The 19,822-nt window shown below is 40.8% G+C and overlaps 1 protein-coding gene across 4 annotated transcripts in view; it reads left to right on the top strand.

Annotated features, from left to right (window-relative positions):
- SPART (spartin) overlaps positions 1-9,364 on the top strand; it is a 31,197-nt gene extending 21,833 nt beyond the window's left edge. For all 4 annotated transcript variants that reach the window (XM_062194367.1, XM_062194368.1, XM_062194369.1 and 1 more), the window contains exons 6-9: positions 1,993-2,187; positions 3,224-3,382; positions 3,460-3,550; positions 7,206-9,364. In XM_062194367.1, the coding sequence (XP_062050351.1) occupies positions 1,993-2,187; positions 3,224-3,382; positions 3,460-3,550; positions 7,206-7,485 (725 nt within the window). In that variant the 3' untranslated portion in view covers positions 7,486-9,364. The remainder of the gene's footprint in view (positions 1-1,992; positions 2,188-3,223; positions 3,383-3,459; positions 3,551-7,205) is intronic.
- The last annotated feature ends 10,458 nt before the right edge of the window (positions 9,365-19,822 follow it).

Below are 19,822 nucleotides of genomic sequence, written 5' to 3' on the forward strand. Positions count from 1 at the left end.
TCCAGGTCTCCCATGTGGGTGCAGTGGCCCAAGGACTTGGACCATCCTCCACTGCTTTTGCAAGTACATTAACAGGGAGCTGGATTGGAACTGGAACAGCCAGGACTCGAGCCAATGCCATGTGGGATGCCGGCGCTGCAGGCGGGGCTTTAATCTGCTGTACCACAATGCCGGCCATAAATGGTGGATTTCTTTAGTTATAAAAGTGATCAGTGATCCACAAACTGTAGTGGCCAGGCTTGAATTAGATAATTTTAAGTTATCTACAACCATTCCTTTATTCAGCAGCAACTAATATGACAGCGTTAACTGGGTACATTGATGCAAACATGAATGTAAAAAAATCTGTATCCGGCAGTATATGTGCCATTTCAAAGATATAAATAGCTTCCAATGCAATTTTACCTATCCTTCCATTGCAGTGTCTGTTTAACATATTTACTGATTTTATTATCTTTCATGGTAATATTTTGATTATTCACATCTTACGTTTTTCCTTATTCTATGATTTTTTCATTCCTGTCATTTCTATTTATTTTTTCCAGTTGTCACTAGACTCCAGCCCTTTTGTTTTTAGAGTTCCAGTGTAGGATTACAGTTCTCATTGTTTTCATTGTCACTTCATTATGGTTTCTCAGTCTTCCTCCTTGAGTTCTGGTTTTTTACTTTTTTAAACGTCCCCACCTATAAGTTAGTATCTCTAAAACCTGTTTTGGAATGAATATCTTGAAGCCTTTTATTGTTATGGAAGTCTTTTTATCTGGTTTGAGACCTGGTTCTCCCAAGAATTGGTTGTCAGGTAAGGCAGTAGGAATAGGATTAGAGCTAGAAATGGAGTGTTGACTGAAACAAGAAGAGAAATGCATACCATTTTCTTACTAGTTACTACTTATGACTTTATTGTTAACATTTTTAAAAAACAGGTATGATTTCACATGGTTGGTGGATGCTTACTCACTCCTGGGCTGGAGTAATCAGGTAAAACCATGCCACAGGCCTTGAGAGAACATATTTGAGTGTCTTGTATGCCCAGCTTTTAAAAAGCTAATCATTTCAAGACTAGTCATAAAGGATTTATTGATTGTAAGCTTTCTACAGAGGAGTGTAACACTTTGCTCCCCATTTTAGAAGAGTCTGTTCTGGTGTATCTTCTCTTGCCTCTCCCATCTCTCTCCCATTCCTTCTTTTCCCATGTGGCCACTGGCTGAGGACCTTCTCTTCTGACTAGAGAAGGCTCATCCTGCTATCTCTTTGGCAACCAATTCTGTCATTCATGTTGCAAGTAGCATGAGCAAAAAGCAAAGCCTAGGGCTTGCTGTCTTAAGAAATGGCAAAATCATCTAGGTCTGCCTCTTCTCTTCCATTTTCTCTTCTCACTCATTCTTTGCGTATTTTAATATTTTTCTCATTTAAGTTCATATAGCAAGTTGAAAGGTGCTGATAATTCAGGGGGTTTGGCTTTAGGCTTGAGGAAGGAATAGGACCCCCTGCATTTACCCTGAAGCAATCGAAAGTTCTGTTTAGTATTGAGATAGAGGTCCTTTGGTTTCCAGTTTGTATTGTTTGTGTCTTTCTTCCTCAGGATTTCATGGGGAAAAGTGGTGTGGTGTCTGGACTAAAGCAAAAAGAACAAGAATATCTGGGTCCTCCTGCCAAATACTATTTTAATGGCACTCAAACTCAAAATTAGTACCTAACAATAGTAAACCGTGGTAAGTAACATACAGAGATATCTACAAGTTGTAGTGGCAGAAATGCAGAACTCTCTCATTGCCAAATGACCTAAGTAACGAAAAACAAATTTAGTTAAAAAGGTGGATAGTCTAGGCAGAAAACTATAGGTACACATTTGGCTTAAAAGTATATGGCATGGCATGTTTGGGCTCTGAATATCACACTCCTTTTATTTTTTTCCTGCTGGAGGTATTTGTTAAAGATACTCAAGTATAATTGGCTCTGATACTATGTAATTTAACTTTTGTCTTTAAAAAGGTGCTTCCTGGGTGAGTTGGGGTTTAGTCAAAGGCGCTGAATTTACTGGCAAAGCAATCCAGAAAGGTGCTTCTAAACTCCGGGAACGAATTCAACCGGAAGAAAAACCAGTGGAAGTTAGTCCAGCTGTCACCAAGGGACTTTATATAGCAAAGCAGGCGACAGGAGGAGCAGCAAAAGTCAGTCAGTTCCTAGGTAAAGTAACTTTATATCTACTTATTTTAATTAAAAATAATCTCTTAATCTGAAACTAATGTGAATGTTCATTTAAATGTTTTAATCTCAAAAATATAGAATTAGTACAAAGCATTTTCACCTAAGTACTTCTGGTGGCACCTACCAATCAGCAACATCAGCCTATGTAGAAGCCTTAGAAATGCAGGATTTCAGACACCTGGCTCTGTATTTGAATAAGATCCCTAGGTGATTCTTATTTGCATGTTAAATTTGAGAAATTCTGGTGAAAGGGTTGTTTTGATACATTAGAGTGTGTGTGTCTGTAAGAGGAATGGTAAATGTATACACTATCCTTGAATTCATCTGAAGCATGAGACCTTTGTGTTTGTTAAGGGCAGAAGCACACTGCACAGTAGTTGAAGGTCAACAGAGAGGGTCCTATTGCTTGAGAAAAGCTGACTTAGTGGTTCTGGAGCCAGTGTTCCTAAAGCAAAATACTTCTACCCCTGTCTCAAGTAATATACAAGTACTTCCAACCCCTTGTCTGTTAAAGTTTGCTGTTTTAACATGGTTGGATAGGTCCTTGATGAATTATCAAATTTAGTAAGATTATCTTTTTTTGGTACTTAGCATTCTTTTAAATCAGATATTGGGTTATTTACTTTTATAGAATTAAATACCTTATTGTTATTTCACTTGTCTATTTGCTGGTAGAGAGAAAAAATAAAAAGATACTTGAAAAACACTGAAGGGGTACACATACCAGTCATGTGGCAGTCAGAAAAGGTGGATGGTTTCCTTTTAAGCCCAAATTCCTAGAACTTGTATATCTAAGAGAGAAGGTTATAGATATCAATAGACTTGGCAGACACATCTCTAAACCAAAGTAGCCTTTGTTTAAAAAATAGCCAGGTTAGCTTTTCACCCTTGAGCAGAATAGTAATATGCAGAAAAACAATTTTAGCTGCTCATTTAAGAACTTCGCTAAATAAGAATAGTAAAATCAAGGGAAGAATACATTTTTTTCTAAGTCTTTTTCTTTTGGTTACATTAGTTGATGGAGTTTGCACAGTAGCAAACTGTGTTGGAAAAGAACTAGCTCCACATGTCAAGAAGCATGGCAGCAAACTCGTTCCGGAATCACTTAAAAGAGACAAAGATGGAAAGTCTACTCTGGATGGTGCTTTGGTTGTTGCAGCAAGTAGTGTTCAAGGTAACAAACAGGCCCAGAATTTTCACTCTGAGAGTCTGCTTTGGGCTAGATTTACTGACTTTTAAATGTATTTGCAGGATTTTCTACTGTCTGGCAAGGATTGGAATGTGCTGCAAGGTGCATTGTTAACAATGTTTCAGCAGAAACTGTGCAAACTGTCAGATACAAGTAAGTGGAATTTTATCATTTTAATGACTAAAATTTTTGGAGCATTTGTAAAAATCCATCAACAGTTAAGATGATTATATAGTTGTTTTTGTTTGTAGCTGATAAAAATATTTTTCACTATTTTTCCTAAGGAAATTACTATTTTAATATAATAATAGAATTCCTGTAACTTTGCTTTAAATTAATTGTTATAAATATTTATCATTATTGAATAGTTTCTGTATACCTTACTAACTACATGTTTTTGAAGAGTGATATTTGCCTGAAAAATTTTGAATTATAATTAAACTATTGTACCTCTTATTAGCATTAGCCTAAGCTGTATACATGGACTATTGAATTATGTTACATCTTAATTTGACCCTAATTGCCACTACATTTAGGCAATTTAGGCCTTCTGACAGAAAAAAAGTTTATCCTAGTGGATGCCTTGTGGCTCTTATGAGACCTGTGTCTAGTTTATTCCTACTAAGATAACTACTCTCTTAGAGGAGCCGTGATTATAGGAAGAGTTAGGCTTAAATAATATCTTAAAGATAAAGCACCACAAAACACAGGAAATAACAGAAGCACTTTATTACAGATCCACAAGAGCAGAGGGATTTCCACAAGGGCCAGTGGGAGTCAACCAGTAGGAAGGGTGGGGAGACAAAGAGACATGAGAGAGAGAAGGGTGAGAGGGAAGCTATCAGACTATACCTGCATTGAGGTGTTTGGGCATTATCTCTTTGGCTTTCCAGTGCAGGCATGGATTTTAATTTAAAGAAAATATACACAAGGGGAGAAATTATTCTCATGACTCTGATGTTGACCATTAGGTTTTGCCATGTCATTGGCTGTGCAGCATGTTGGATTTTAAGACAATATCATTAGATACAAGTGGGCTTTATCACAACCAACCACACAGGGAGGGAAAGATGATAGGATACTACTGGATTTCAAACAACTTATGTTAGGCCTGAATGTGAATGCCAAGGCAGCAGCAAATAAATTTTGACAGATAGTATTAAAGATGAAATTTAAAAAAGAATCTAACATTTAGCTCTTCATTCTTTCTACCTGCATATACTCTCTACACAGTACTACCGGAATCAGGTCTAAAAACTAAATCTAGTATGAAGGACCTGAGTTGAGTTTTAGCTTTGAATTAGTTTGGATCTTACTGAAAAAAGTAAAATAATTTTAATGGTGTTCAGTACTCTAGCTTGTGTTAGTTTTTCATTCGTTGACAACATTTATTTCATGCTTAAAAAGCCTGTCAACCATTGCCCTTGGTAGGTTTCTATATTCAATCTGGTTTTCCAGTTAAATTCTCCAGCACTGTCCAACATCATGTTTTTAGATTCCCTTCCATCACAAAATATTACCTTGGCTTAGGAAATACTAACATAATTTCCCTCCTAAATTGGTCTGGTCTGCTTCCTCTTGGGCATGATACTTTTGAGTCAAAGCGAGATGGCACATCATCTTGGAGTGTCAGTTTTACATTCACACTTTCATCTTACTTTAGGTTCAGGAACATGAGGACAAACAAGAACAGTGAAAAGTAATAAGTAACTTTAGACCTGCTATACTTAACTGCAGTGTAGTAACTTTTAAATAATTCATCTCTCTTCTGCATAGCTTCTGAATTTCACCTTTAAGCTCCTTTTGTTCCATTTTAAATTATTTAAAGGAAAATAATGTAACATCAGGAAACTAGACCTTAGAAAAGATCCTTTCTGTTTCTCAACCAGCTTACAGCTTATTTCCTCACTGTTTCCTCTGCTTCCTTCTTATAATCTTAGAATTCAGTAAAATAAATTTGGTGATGCTATTCGTTTGCTGCAATTTTGTTTGTTGATTTCAAGGTAAAATATAAATACATTAGTTTCATGTACAGTACCCTTCTTTAAAAGAAAATATTTATTGAAATCTTTACTTAATATATACTAAACTGATCTTCTGTATATAAAGAGAATTGAAAATGAATCTTCATGTGAATGGAAGGGAAGAGGGAGCGGGAAAGGGGAGGGTTGCAGGTGGGAGGGAAGTTATGGGAGGGGGGAAGCCATTGTAATCCATAAGCTGTACTTTGGAAATTTATATTCATTAAATAAAAGTTTAATAAATGAAAAAAAGAAAATATTTATTAATTTTTTTGCAAGGCAGAGGGAGACATTTTCTATCCGCTGGTTTACTCCCCAGAGTAAACTGATGATAAGACCATTTATCAGTTATGATGATTCTAGTTTCTCCAATGAAAATTTTCTGTTAACTTTTCTGGAAGAAGAGGATTTTTTCTTTTTTTTTCTTTTTTTGACAGGCAGAGTGGACAGTGAGAGAGAGAGAGACAGAGAGAAAGGTCTTCCTTTGCTGTTGGTTCACCCTCCAATGGCCGCCGCCAGGTGCTTCTCCTGGTCTCCCATGCGGGTGCAGGGCCCAAGCACTTGGGCCATCCTCCACTGCACTCCCGGGCCACAGCACAGAGCTGGCCTGGAAGAGGGGCAACCGGGACAGAATCCGGCGCCCCGACTGGGACTAGAACCTGGTGTGCTGGTGCCGCAGGTGGAGGATTGGCCTGTTGAGCCGCGGTGCCAGCCTGGAAGAGGATTTTTTAAAAAAATGATTAACAACCTTTATTATAATTTACATTTTATTTATTTTTTAAAGAGTTATTTATTTATTTGAAAGTCAGAGCTACACAGAGAGAGAAAGAGATCTTCCGTCTGCTGGTTTAGTCCCCAAATGGCCACATCTGCCAGGGCTGGGCCAGGCCGAAGCCCGGAGTCAGAAGCTTCTTCCAGATCTCTCACATGGGCGCAGGGGCTTGAGCACTTGGGCCATCTTCTGCTGCTTTCCCAGGCACATTAGCAGAAGTCAGATCAGAAGTGGGGTGTCTGGGTCTCGAACCAGTACCCACATGGGATGCTGGTGTCACAGGCCTTAGCTTTACCACTGTGCCACAACACTGGGACCCTCACATGCTGTTTTTACAAAAGGAAATAACACAGCTTTGTCACAGTATGCTTGCTTTTCTTATTTTTTTTTTTGAAGGCTTTTATTTAATGAATACAAATAATCATATGTACAGCTTTTAGGGATATAGTGTTTCTTCCCCCCATTCCTACCCTCCCACCCCACTCCCATCCCACCTCCCACTCCCTCTCCCATTCCATTTTCCACTAAGATTCCTTTTTAATTGACTTTATATACAGATGACCAACTCTATACTAAGTAGAGATTTCAACTATTTACACCCACACAGACACACACAGTATAAAGTACAGTTTGAAGACAAGTTTTACCATTAATTCTTGTAGTACAACTCATTAAAGACAGAGGTCCAGCATGGGGAGCAAGTACACAGTGACTCCTGTTGTTGACACTCTTATTTATGACGTCATTGATCACCCGAGGCTCTTGACATGAGCAGCCAAGGAACTCCATTGGTTTTTAGACAGGGCTATGTACAAAGTGGAAGTCCTCTCCTCCCTTCATCCTTCTTTGATGGCCCCTTCTTCACAGTGTGCTTTCATTCTCTACTAAACTGAAAACATAAGACTTGCTTTTGCTTTCAGGGATAAGACAGTTGTCATATGGCTTATTTAATACTAATTCAGAAAGCCTTATTTTATATTTATAATTCCATTGTACTTTAATATTTCTTTCAAAGATACGGGCATAATGCAGGAGAAGCTACACACCATGCAGTGGATTCGGCCATCAATGTTGGTGTAACTGCCTATAACATTGACAACATTGGTATCAAAGCAATGGTGAAGAAAACTGCGAAACAAACAGGGCACACGCTCCTCGAGGACTATCAAATAGTTGATCATTCTGAGAAGGAAAATCGAGAAGGAGCAGCAAATACAACGAGAGAGGAGAAAGATGAGCAGACGGAGGGTACAGAGAAGAAAGAGGCAAAGAAGAAACTGGCAAAGAAGAAATAAATGCTGGATGTGCTCGGGATCACCTATACCAAAGCCTTATTAGATGGAGGGAATTTTGTTAAATAGGCAGATATGCAATTCCCCACAGAGTAACTGGTATTTTTAAAATGTATTCATCTACAAAATGACTGTCATAAATTTATGGCATGTATTCTATATACAAGGAAAATAATCAGTATTCTTGCATCTGACCTTTAGAAATATGCAGTGATATTCTCAGTAAGTTTATTTTTTTTTTCCTAAATGTGGCTAAAATATTTTTGCAGTTAAACCTAATAATGCATATGCTATAAACCTCATTAAAACCAATGTTAAACTATTTTTGTATGTCTTATCTCCAGAAAGCAAAGTAAGAAATTATATATTTACATAAAATTTGGCATTTAGTAACCATAGTTCTATTTATACTGGTAAGGAATGACTTAAAATATTGTCTCTTTTTGCACTAATTGTGGATTTTTTAAAAATGTTTGTCAGAATTTTCAGTGTGTAAGCTAAACAAAAACTGTGAACCTAAATTAAAAGAATTAACATAATATTTTAAAAAACTTCCATTATAGGGAAGTCTTATCATGAAAAATAAAGTCCTATATTATTTGGTAGCTTACCTATTTGTTGGGAAATGAGATAATCATTTTGATCTAAAATAAATACAGATAGACCTTTAAGTCTTTTGGCTTGAGACTGACATTAGGAGCATAGAGTTTATTATCAGCCTAATTAGATTAAAAAGTACTTTAAGGAATCAGCCAACAAATGGTTTTCCAAAATGCCAAAACTCTAAAAATTAAAATCTAAACAGAATTGAGTTTATAGATGGTAAATTTATTTTTATTTTGGGATTCAGTTTATCTTAAACCAGTTATTAGAAAAGAAAAATCTTATTCATAATCAAGATAAGGAATTTGAGCACATTAGGCTTAATTTGTGCTGGATATGCATATTTTTTTTTTTACTTTGGCTGAAGCTAATATTCACAGATCTTTCCAAACATGTGAGTGAATACCCAATTGCAGGTTATTGTTGTTTGCTGATTTTTAAAAAGATTAGGATTGGTTTTCATAGTTACAGTCCATTCTAATTTCTGAACTTCTAGTAGCTACTTAAATTTGTTAGACTTTATTTGAAACTGTCTAATGAAAGCATTTTGCAAATAAAATACTCCCTGAGTTGTGTGGCCTAAAATGTATTCACGGGCTTGTGTTTTGGGAACACGTAAGTATTGGTGGAGCCTTTTCCTAAAGCCTAGAATTAGTAAATGGCCTCCAGTCAGTCTCTGCTTTTTTCAAGTCTAAGAAATGAAAGGACAACTAGTAGAACCTAAAGTTAAGCAAGTACCTTAGACCAAAGGTTAACAACTAACCAGCTGGCTACCTGTTTTTGTAAAATTGGTGGAACACATCTGTTTACATATTGGCTATGGCTGATCTCTAGGGTAGCATGAGAATTGAGTTGTTATGTGGCCCAGAAGCCTAAAATTCTTAACTGTTTGGCCCTTTACAGAAAAAATATGCTGACCCCTGCCTTAAACCGAAGAAAATGGACTTTTCCCATCATTTCACTGTGTCACTAAGAGATAGACTTCTAAAGAAAATTTTCTATTATGTAATAACTGATACATAGAAATAATTGGATGTGCCACATAAGGTTAAGGTATGAAGCATAATGAAATTAATTTTCAAACTCATCACCCAACTAAAGGCTTAGAAAGTTGCTGCTACATATATATGTATGCTTCTTCTCTAGTTGTCTGTCTCTCCCCACCATTATCGTTTATTGTTCCTTTTCTTTTTTTCCAGTCACACATATATATTCTCAAAATGTAACTGTTTCATTTTGTAATTTTAAAGCCTTATACATTATAGTATTTTACTGTCAAGTCTTATTCACCTTCTTTCTTGAATCTGTGCTTCGAAGTCATTTTTATGTTTACCTATATGGTTTGTTTAGTTCCTGTACTGTATGAATTAAATAGGATTTCCATTCTCGGTGTGTGGTGACCGCAGGCATTTCCATTCTTGAGATATGAACCTCAAAGGTTTGCTGTATTTTGCTTTGTGATGGTTCTGTGCCCCAGCTTCTGGTAGTTCCCTCAGATGCATGCATTGGTCGGTCAGTACTCTGCTGCAGAATCTCTGTGCAGCTGTCCTCGCAGTATTTGCGAGGATCAACGGAAGGAAACTACCAGCCTCTGTGTTTGTCCTCTCTGCTCTGTGGCTTGAAGGGTTGCCAATTTTAGAGCTAACCTCATTTTTTTCCCATTTGCCAAAGATTACTGTCCCTCATTACCTAGGGTGTTATGTCTTGAAACCATGTTTCATGCACTCTTTTCAGCTTTTTAATTATTGCAGGCAGGAGAAAAAATTCAATTCCTTTGCTCCATCTTGGACAGAAACAAAAGTTAATAGTTTCTGTAGTGGTTGACATTTATTTTATGCTTGCCTTTATTCTTGATTTCCTATTAACAAATCCTTTTAAGAAATACTTTATTCAGCTTATCCATTGGTTTTGTCAGCAAGTATTCAATTTCACTTTTTTTTTTTAAGATTGATTTATTTACTTGAAAGATAGAGTTAAGGAGAGAGAGACACCTCCCATCCACTGGTTCACTCCCAACTGGCTGCAACAGCTAGAACTGGGCTGGTACAAAGTCAAGAGCTTCTTCTGGGTCTCCCATGTAGGTGTCAGGGACCCAAGGACTTGGGCCTTTTTCACTGCTTTCCCAGGCATCTCTGCAGGGAGCTGGGTTAGAAGTAGAGCATCAAGGACTTGTATCAGGTGGTGGCTTTAGCTGCTGTGCCATCATGCAGGCTCCACCATTTTTTTTCTTTAAACTATTCATTTGATTGTGAGTTACCTTTTCACATTTAATAGCTAGAAAAAAATTTGCTGAGTACAGCTTCTGTTTGTACTAGGGTTCCCTAAAGAAACTCAACCAATAAGATGTGTGTTTTTGTGTGTGTATACAGAGGTCTATTATAAAGAGTTGACTCAAAATTATGGAGGCTGAGAAGCCCCAAGATTGGCAGTTTCCACGTTGGAGACTCAGGAGAACTGATGTCTGCAAAAGACTGATGTCCCAAGTCCAGCAGTTGGGCGAAGTTCTCTCCTCCTCTGATGGTCAGCAGTTTTGTTCTGTGTACTAGTCCAGACAGCAGTTGGGCGAAGTTCCCTCCTCCTCTGATGGTCAGCAGTTTTGTTCTGTGTACTAGTCTAGACAGCAGTTGGGCGAAGTTCCCTCCTCCTCTGATGGTCAGCAGTTTTGTTCTGTGTACTAGTTCAGACTGCAGTAGATGGGATGAAGGCCACTCACATCAGGGAAGTCAGACTACTTTACTTACTCTGTGGATTCAAATGTTAATCTCACCCAGAAATACAGTCTACTGGAAAACCATTTCTCCATCCAAAACATAAAATCCTTTTTTAAAATTTAACTGCCTTTTAAAAATTTTTTTATTTTCCTTTGCTTGGATGGCAGGGAGACAACTCTCATCTGCTGGTTTACTCCCGAAAATGCCTGCAACACCCAGTGCTGGGTCAGGCTTAAGCCAGGAGCCTGGAATTCGTATGGGTAGCAGGGACCCAAACACTTGAGCCATCACTGACTACCTCCCAGTGTGCACATTAGGAAGCAGGAATGAAACAGAGAAGATGGGATTCGAACCTGATACTCTGAAGTGGGAAGTGGATGCCTCAAGCAGCATCTTAACTGCTATATCAAAAATCCATCTCTACTCACAGCACTTAGCACACATGGGGCAACTCTCCAGTGCTCTAAAGATACCAACTGGGTGTCCTGTAATTCAGGTTGACAACTACTGAGAGTTAGTGCTGACCCCACAGATTGAGGACTGAGTCCAACAAGACTGTCCCTGACTTTACATGACAATCATAATCATACAGAGTGTATTCCCAGGTTATACTCTGCCCAAGATGACAATAAATCAGTAGTTTCTACGACCCACTTTACAGGTTCAGTAATTCGCTACACTGACAGAAAACTCAAGGGAAGCTAACATTTACTTGTTTATTATAAAGGATACAAATGAACAGTCAGATGAAGAGGTACAAATAGGCCTGGAAGGGCCCCAGATAGAGGGGTTCTGTACTGTATTGGTTGGCTATGCCATTCTCCAAGTATGTGAGTATGTTCCTCAATCCTTGGAAGCTCTCTGAACCCTGTCATTTGGAAATTTTATGGCGATCTCATTATAAGGAATGTAAGTCATTGGCCATTGGTGATTGGCCCAATCTCTAGCCCCTTTCCCCTACCTAGGGCTTTGGGAGTACCATAGAAGCCAGGTAGAACCTGAAAGTTTCAACGTTCAGATTGGAGTTTTTTTGCTTGGCAGTTTTTAGGGACCATCCCAGTGTTGCTACTGGCAAGTCTGTTGTGATCTCTGTTTTTGTTGGAGAGACACGGAGAGCTCCCATCCACTGGCTCACTCTCCACATGTCTGCAACATCCAGGGCTGGGCCAGGCTTAAGCCGGGAGCCAGAAACTCAATCGGCTTAACGTTTAGACTGCAGGGACCTAACTGCTTGAGCTAGCACCAGCTGCCTCCTAGTGTACACATTAATGGGAACCTGGGATTGAGAGCCCAGCCGAGACTCCATTGCAGACACTTCATTATGGGATGCTGGTGTTTGAAGCCACTTCTTAACTACAAGGCCAAATGCATGCTCCTAAAAGTTCCAGGCTTCTAAGTATGTGGTTGGTTTCTCTGGCAGTCAAACCAATCCTCCAAGAGTCACATCATTAGCATAAACTCAGATGAGGTTGAAAAGGACTTAACATGAATAACAACATCCCATTACTCGGGAAATTTTGTATCAAATATCACTGTCACAGAACAAAAATGTTTGCTCAAAGGTCTGGGTACCCTAGATCCTAGACAAGTGGACAAAACTCAGCATTTTAGCCCAGTTTTCATTATCTAAGAAACCTGCCATGATTTGAATATGCTCACTCTAAAGTTTATGTTGAAGCTTAATCCCTAATGCAATAGCATTAAGAAGTGGGCTCTTGAGGAGTCATACCTCATAAAAGCGTTGGTGAGATTGGCCCTTTTGCCTTTCTGCTCACGATGCACAGCAATTAGGTGTCATCTTAGAAGCAGAGACAGGGCTCTCATCAGACACCAGACCTACCAGCTCCTTGACTTTGTGCTTACAGCCTCCAGAACTCTGAAAAATATCTGTTCTTTACAGTCACCCAGGCTCAGGTGTTTTATCAGCACAAATGGACTAAGACAAGGATCTGTTGCTTAATCTCTGCTTAATTCTTTGAGACTCCACAGACATTAACAGTGCTTGGAAAACATTTCTCAATATTTACTTCTCTTAGGGTTTTTCCTGACTTTCCTCTCCAGGCTGCCCCACTCCTACACCATACTGAGTAGTTTTCTGGGGGTCCCTCCAGGTTTTAGAAATAGAGATAACTGATGGAGCAGGAGCAGAATGTTTAGATCAACTCTTTGGTTCCTTGTTTATGTGAATGAGAGCAGGTCCTGACCCCTGCTCCATTGAGAAACTTCCCAACCTCTACATTCTTCCTCAAAACCAGCTGAACCTGCCCAAGGTCTGAAAGAGCCTTTGCCTACCCGAAGAGCCTACACAAACCTGCTTAGCCTGACCTAACACCCACCCACTCAGAACTGAAAGCAGCCCTGACCTACTCTGTAGAACTTCACTTCCACCCTCTCTCAGGTTTGTCTGAATACACCTGTTCTGGCTGTTGAGGTTGTGGTCCATCTGCTCTCTGCCTTGTTCCTGCACTCCTAACAGTTAGTGCTAAAACCTGGGAGGGTTTGAGAAACCAGCTCTCTCACCCCTCCTGGTGCCTGAGTCTCATACAGCTTATAGGCAGTTGGGGGAAACTTCTCTCTTCACAGCTCTCTGGACAGCTTATCTTGGCCTGCCCTATGACAAAGCTCGGATACCTTCTGGGTGATGACCAGGACTATCTCCTCTTAATTTTTCCTTCCTCTCTGCAGCAGACTGGGGGTAGGGACCATGAGTGGACCATGATCATCTAGCTCTCGTGGTGCCCTTCATCTCCAAGGGAGACCCCAGCCACACTTTCCCCAGCACAGCTGAACTCCTGCCCAAGATCTCCCACCCTTCCTTTCTTCCTTCCTTCCTTTTTTTTAATTCTGCCCCTTCCTCCCTGATCAACCTGATTAAATCACCCTTACCTTTTCCTCTTTGTGCTCTCATGAACTCCACCCAGAAACCACTTACTGGATCTCTCCACCACATGCCAACCTGTGGACTGGGTAGACATCGGCCTCTGTCTCCCCAAGGTGCCTGGGGCAGACCAGAGTCAGCTGTTCCCTCTCCTTTTTCACCCTTTGGGGGTCTGATCTGGGGGAGCTTATCCCATGACCTAGACTAGGGACACCTGTCCAAACATTGAGATCCTTTCTCCCATGAAAAGATTCCAGTTGCAGCTAACTGCTCCCCAGGGGACACCTTGGAGCAAGCCGGAGCCCCTGACTCGGGCCTTATTATTGCCTGTTCCATGGGTTCTGAAATCTCACATTCCTACTGACTTGCCCCTGGCTGACTCCTGAAATACCTGTCAGCCTTGGACCTGAAAGGGAAGATAAAACTGAATCAGTTTTCTTCTGTACTACTTCTTGATTTCAGTATAAATCGGAGAATGATTCTCTGTGGCCAGAATTCAATGCTTTCGATTTCCAAATTCTTCACGACCTTAACAACAACTTTAAATAGAGAAAGGGCAAATGGCCAGTGGTGCTTTATGTTCAGGTCTTTTTCTTCCTCTGAGGTTGATCCTCTCTCTGTAGCTCGTTTCTCATTTCAAGTTCTCATGGAGAATAAAGGCCTGAAACCTTCTATCTTCCTCACACCCTCTGCAATCCTGACCTGGCTGAAGCCCTCCACTGCGTCACCCCCAGGGCCCTCTCTGTCCCACACTTAGCACATCACCTGACTCCACTTGATCCCCTTCCCTCTTTTTTTTTTTTTAAAGATTTTATTTATTTATTTGAGAGGTTAAGTTACAGACAGAGGGAGAGACAGAGAGAAAGGTCTTCCTTCAATTGGTTCACTCTCCAAGTGGCCGCAACGGCTAGAGCTGCACCGATCCGAAGCCAGGAACCAGGAGCTTCTTCCCAGTCTCCCACGCAGGTTCAGGGGCCCAAGGGCTTGGGCCATCTACTGCTGTCCAAGGCCACAGGAGAGAGCTAGATTGGAAGAGGAGCAACCAGGACTAGAACCCAGTGCCCATATGGGATGCCGGCACTGCAGGCGCAGGATTAACCTACTGCAGCACGGTGCCCCCTCCCCCTTCTTTCACCAGCTCTCGAGGACTACAATCCCAGCCAATTCTCCCCCTGAAGGAAGTGGTCAGAGTGGAAGGTCCACTCAGGGTCCATGTCCTTTTCTCCTTAGCAGACTTAAGTCAAATTGAGGAAGGCTTAGGCTTATTCTCACAGAACCCCTCCAAATATCCTTTACCTGCAGTTTTACTTGGCAGGGCCTCTCTCATTCTTTCCTCCACTTTAACTCCAGATAAGTTAGAGCATGTTTGGCATGCTGCCTAACAGCACATAGATGATTTACAACACCAAGCCCCAGATAATAACCCAGGGGCCACTCAGGTCATCCCTGGGGCCATCCTTATCCTGGATTGGACATACCGACCCAGAAACCCAGGGATACGGCCTGAGACCACATGATTTCCTGCCTGTTGGCAGCTGTGGATAAAAATGGCCATAAGCAGGTCAGCTATGACAAGCTTCATGAAATCACTCAGGGGCCCAAAGAAAACCCCACTCTCTTTATATCAAACCTTACAAAGGCTAAGGTAAAACATATCAACATGGATCTCAATTCCAGAGACGGACAGTTGTTTTTACATCTCCAATTTATATCCAATTCGGCTCAGGACATCTGGTCCGGTGCAAACTCTGAAAGTTGAAGGATGGTCCACAAACCCTTCAAAAGAACTTCATCTGTGTGGCTTTTCATATCTTTAACAATAGGGATGAAGAACCAAAGATTCAGAAGGAGAAAAATACAAAATTAAAGTATCAGATGCTTGTCTCTCTAATCCAAACCCTAACCACAAGGCAAGTCTCAGACCTCCAGGAGCCTGATTTCAATGTGGCAATGGTACTGGGCTAAGACCTGCACTAACCCAAAGCCTACTAAATCATGTCCCAACCGCAGACAGTGGGGACAATGGATGATGGACACCCTCCCCATTTGGGACAGTCACCCCATTCTGCTGGCTCAGACACAAGATATCTCATCTCTGTTAAACTTAACAGAATGAGGCCTGGGTTCAATAGCCCTGCTGCAAATGAGTTCACAGATACGAGGGTGATAAGGACAGTGGCAAGTGGATCTCTTTACTGGATAGCGGTGCTAGTGTATCTGTTTTAAATGCATATCGTGGCCCACTCCTTCTTCCATCTGTTTCAGCTGTTGGCATAGAGGGCCTCACTGAAACACCATACAAAACTCCTTTACATTGCTCATCTGGAGATATTACCCTCCTATACTCCTTTCTTGTACTCCCCAATTTCCCCACCCCCTTTTGGGGCAGAATACTCTCACCAGTTAGGAGCATCTGTCTGTGTTCCTACAGGGAACAAAACCTGTATTTGTCCTCCATATCAAGGTCTTTCCCATACCCACCACTCCATCCCAGGCCCCTTCCCTCCCTTTCATTTTTTCTTTGATCAATGCTGTAATTTGGGATATGTCCCACCCTGTGATCACCACCTACAATACTCCTATTCACACCTCCCTAAAGGATTCTACAAAAGCTACTGTTCCTCAATATCCTTTAAGTCAGAAGGCCATAGAGGCCTAAAGCCAATTATATATTGCCTCTTTCAGGGTTGTAGCTTTGTCCCTACTCACTTGCCTCACAACTTCCCATAAAAAAATTGGATGGCTCCTTCCAACTAGTACAAGATTTCAGATGCATTAACTCTTCTGTTCATCACACCTAACCAATCATTCCTAACCCCTACATCCACCTCTCCCAAATACCCCCCAAAACTTTTTTCTCCATTTTGGACCTAAAGGATGGTTTATTCATGATTCCTCTCAACCCATCCTCACAACCCTCTTTGGCTTCACCTGGTCTGACCCTGATTCCCACCTCTTCTGACAACTTACCCAGATTGCTTTACCCAAAGGTTTCTGAGATGGTCCCCATTACTTTGGACAGGCCCTCCAAGCAGACTTAGCTTCTATCAGTCTTTTATCCAGCATCCTTCTGTAATATATTGATGAACTTCTACTCTGTAGCCCTGCCAAGAAACCTGTCCTCAGCATACCACACATGTATGTAAAATTTTCTAGCTAATAAGGGCTACAGGGTATTTCAGAAAAAGGCTAAGCTAATATCTACTTCTGTTACCTTGCTGGGGCTTCTTATGACATCAGACACTTAATGATTCTTCTGGCCCCAAAACAGACAATACATTCCCCTCCTTTCCCACAGAGTGGGACCTCCTCTCTTCCTTAGGACTTGTGGGATATTTTCACATCTGCATTCCAAATTTCTTCCTTATTGCTAAACCTTTCTATGAGGCTACCAAAAGTGATCTAAATGAACCATTACAAGAGACCTCCTTCCTAAAAAAAAACATTTCAAACTCTAAAAAATGCTCTTCCATAATCACTCACCCTCAGCCTTCCTAACCCACTTAAACCATCCCTTCTCTTTATTCATAGTTCTAAGGCACAAGTACTTGGTCTACTGGCCCAGATGGCAGGAGACTCTCTCACCCCTGTGGCCTACTTCTCCAAGCAATTGGGGTTTATCAGAGCTGGCTCCTGTGCCTAACAATCCTGGACACTACTGCCCTCCTCATTCCTGAGGCTCAAGAACTCACCTTCCATCAACCACTACAATCCATGTCGCCATCTTACACCCAAATTCTCCATCCCACTCTTTTCCAGTTCACTGTCACTGTCCATCACTGTACCTCTCTTAACCTGGCTACTCTTATTCCTTCTATATTATGTGATTCCTATGAACCCCATTCCTGCCCTGATTATCTCAACTTCTCCGTAACCACATTTAACCATCTCATGGACACTTACATTCTCCTAGCCCCTGATTGGTTTATCAATGGCAGTGCCTCTACCACCCCCCTTTTGGTGCTAGACATGTGGTAATCGGATATCATGATACCCTCTCTCCCTCCTCACCCCTAAAAGGTCATCAAGCCTCAACTCCTACCTCAGTGCACAACCTCCCAACAGGCCGAACTATTGGCCTTGACTAGATTTTTCAGATTAGGGCTACTGAATCTGTATTAACTCATTTTATCCTCACAACATTCCTATGAGTGATAGAATAGTAGAATCCACATTTACAAAATAGGAAACTGGGACACAGAGAGGTTAAGTATTTGTCCAAGTAATAGTGATGGGAAAGAAGAGGTCATATAGCAGCCTCAAAAATGAGAGAGCTATGAACTACAGTAACAGTGAGGTCAGTCTTTTTCATAAACAGATATAGAGAGGGAAGGACAAAAGGTCTTTATAGATTTCCTCTGACTCCAGCTGCTTAATACTGTTGGTATTTTTAAAATTACAATTCCATTAGTTTGATAGGTAGTAGAAAATTTCCCAAGAGATTAGTAATGCATCATCATCCTAGATTCTGTTGATGGTATGAGTTTTTTCTTGTTTTATATCTTCATAGGTATTTTAGAGTAAACTAAAGGCAGTCTTTTCACCACTGCTCAGCCACATAAATATGGGCCTTGAGCCTAGAGCTTCCTTATCTAAAGGGCCCACACAGCCTGTGCTTGTGTTTCAGGCTCAATGAGTGTCTGAGCCTTTGGTAGGCTTAGGCATGTGTCCATGGCCCTCAGGTACACCCCCAGCTTTAAGTATTTCAGACTCCATGTGCGGGAGAGGGTATTCCTGCAGCGCAAGAGAAGTGTATAGAGCCAAAATGCTCTGTGGCAGCTGCCTGGAGGACCTCCTAGTCATGAGGCACCTATGAACACCACTGGAGCTAATCTGGCTTTGTTTCTTGTCTGTGTAACTGCATTGTTCCATTTAATGCCTGCTGGTGTTGTTTTTCCGTGGTAACTGGTACCAAATGTAATAGGCAGAAGTGTTTAGAGTCTCTCCCTGGAATTGATAACTGTGAGTGGTGTTCTACTTATCACTAAGAAAAATAAAATTTAAGGCTTGTAACCTAGAAATCATTTTATATTCTATTCAGTTAAGTTGGATAAATGATGTTCCTCTCATACATAAAGTAGTTCTCTGTGTGTGTGTGTGTGTGTGTTTAACCTAACTAGGTGTTTTTAAGCAAATTTCCTAATAGATTTTGCTATTTGGTTTTTACCTCAGCAACAGAAAAACTTAAAAGAGCCCGTTTCATTGATTTCTGAAGAGGTTTTTTTTTAATGAACCGCTTTTACATTCATAATATATTTGAAAGATTCAAAAGAAAAATAAAAAGCACTTTAAACAGAAAGATCAATGAAAAAGGAAGCCTGAAATAATGTCTTAAAAATACATTCCATGCAAAAATTTGTCACATATAAAGGAATAACTTGATCACCCTGGAGGCTACTCCTTGGAGGAGACAGTTACTCTTAGGGGAAAAAGTTCTCTGCTCCACCCCCTTAATCTATTCTGTTTAAATCTAGATGACAATTTTGCAAGCCAGCCAAGTGCTAGAGTGTATTATGCTACTGATTCAAGTAGGATCAGACATAGTCCCATAATTTACACACTAAAAAGCTCCCTGGGTCAGAGATGGCGCTGTGGTGTAGCAGGAAAAGCCACCACCTATGGTGCCAGCATCCCATATGGGCACCAGTTGGAATCCTGGCTACTTCTGATCTAGCTCCCTGCTAACGCACCTGGGAAAGCAGTGGAAGATGACTCAAGTGCTTAGGCTCTTGCATCCACATGCTCCTGGCTTTGGATCTGCCCATCTCTGGCCTTGATGGCTAGTTGGGGAGTAAACCAGCAGATGGAAGATCTCTCTGTCAATCTGTAGCTCTGACTGCCTTTCTAAGAAATGCAATGACTGCATTTCAAACAAAAAAAGCTCTCTGGGGTAGCAGCATTGTGGCATAGTGAGTTAAGCTGCTGTATATGATACCAAGCAGTTGTTGGGTCCCCCATTGCTCTGCTTTGAATCTAATTCCCTGCTAATGTGCCTGGGAAAGCAGCGGAAGATGGCTCAAGTATTTGGTTATCTCCTACCCATGTGGGAGACCCAGATGGAGTCCCAGGCTCCTAGATTTGGCCTGGCACAACCCTGGCCATTGTGGCCATTTAAGGAGTGAAGCAGTAGTTGGAAGAGCTCTCTCTG

Source organism: Lepus europaeus, chromosome 6 (genome assembly GCF_033115175.1).
Source record: "Lepus europaeus isolate LE1 chromosome 6, mLepTim1.pri, whole genome shotgun sequence".
NCBI lineage: Eukaryota > Metazoa > Chordata > Mammalia > Lagomorpha > Leporidae > Lepus > Lepus europaeus.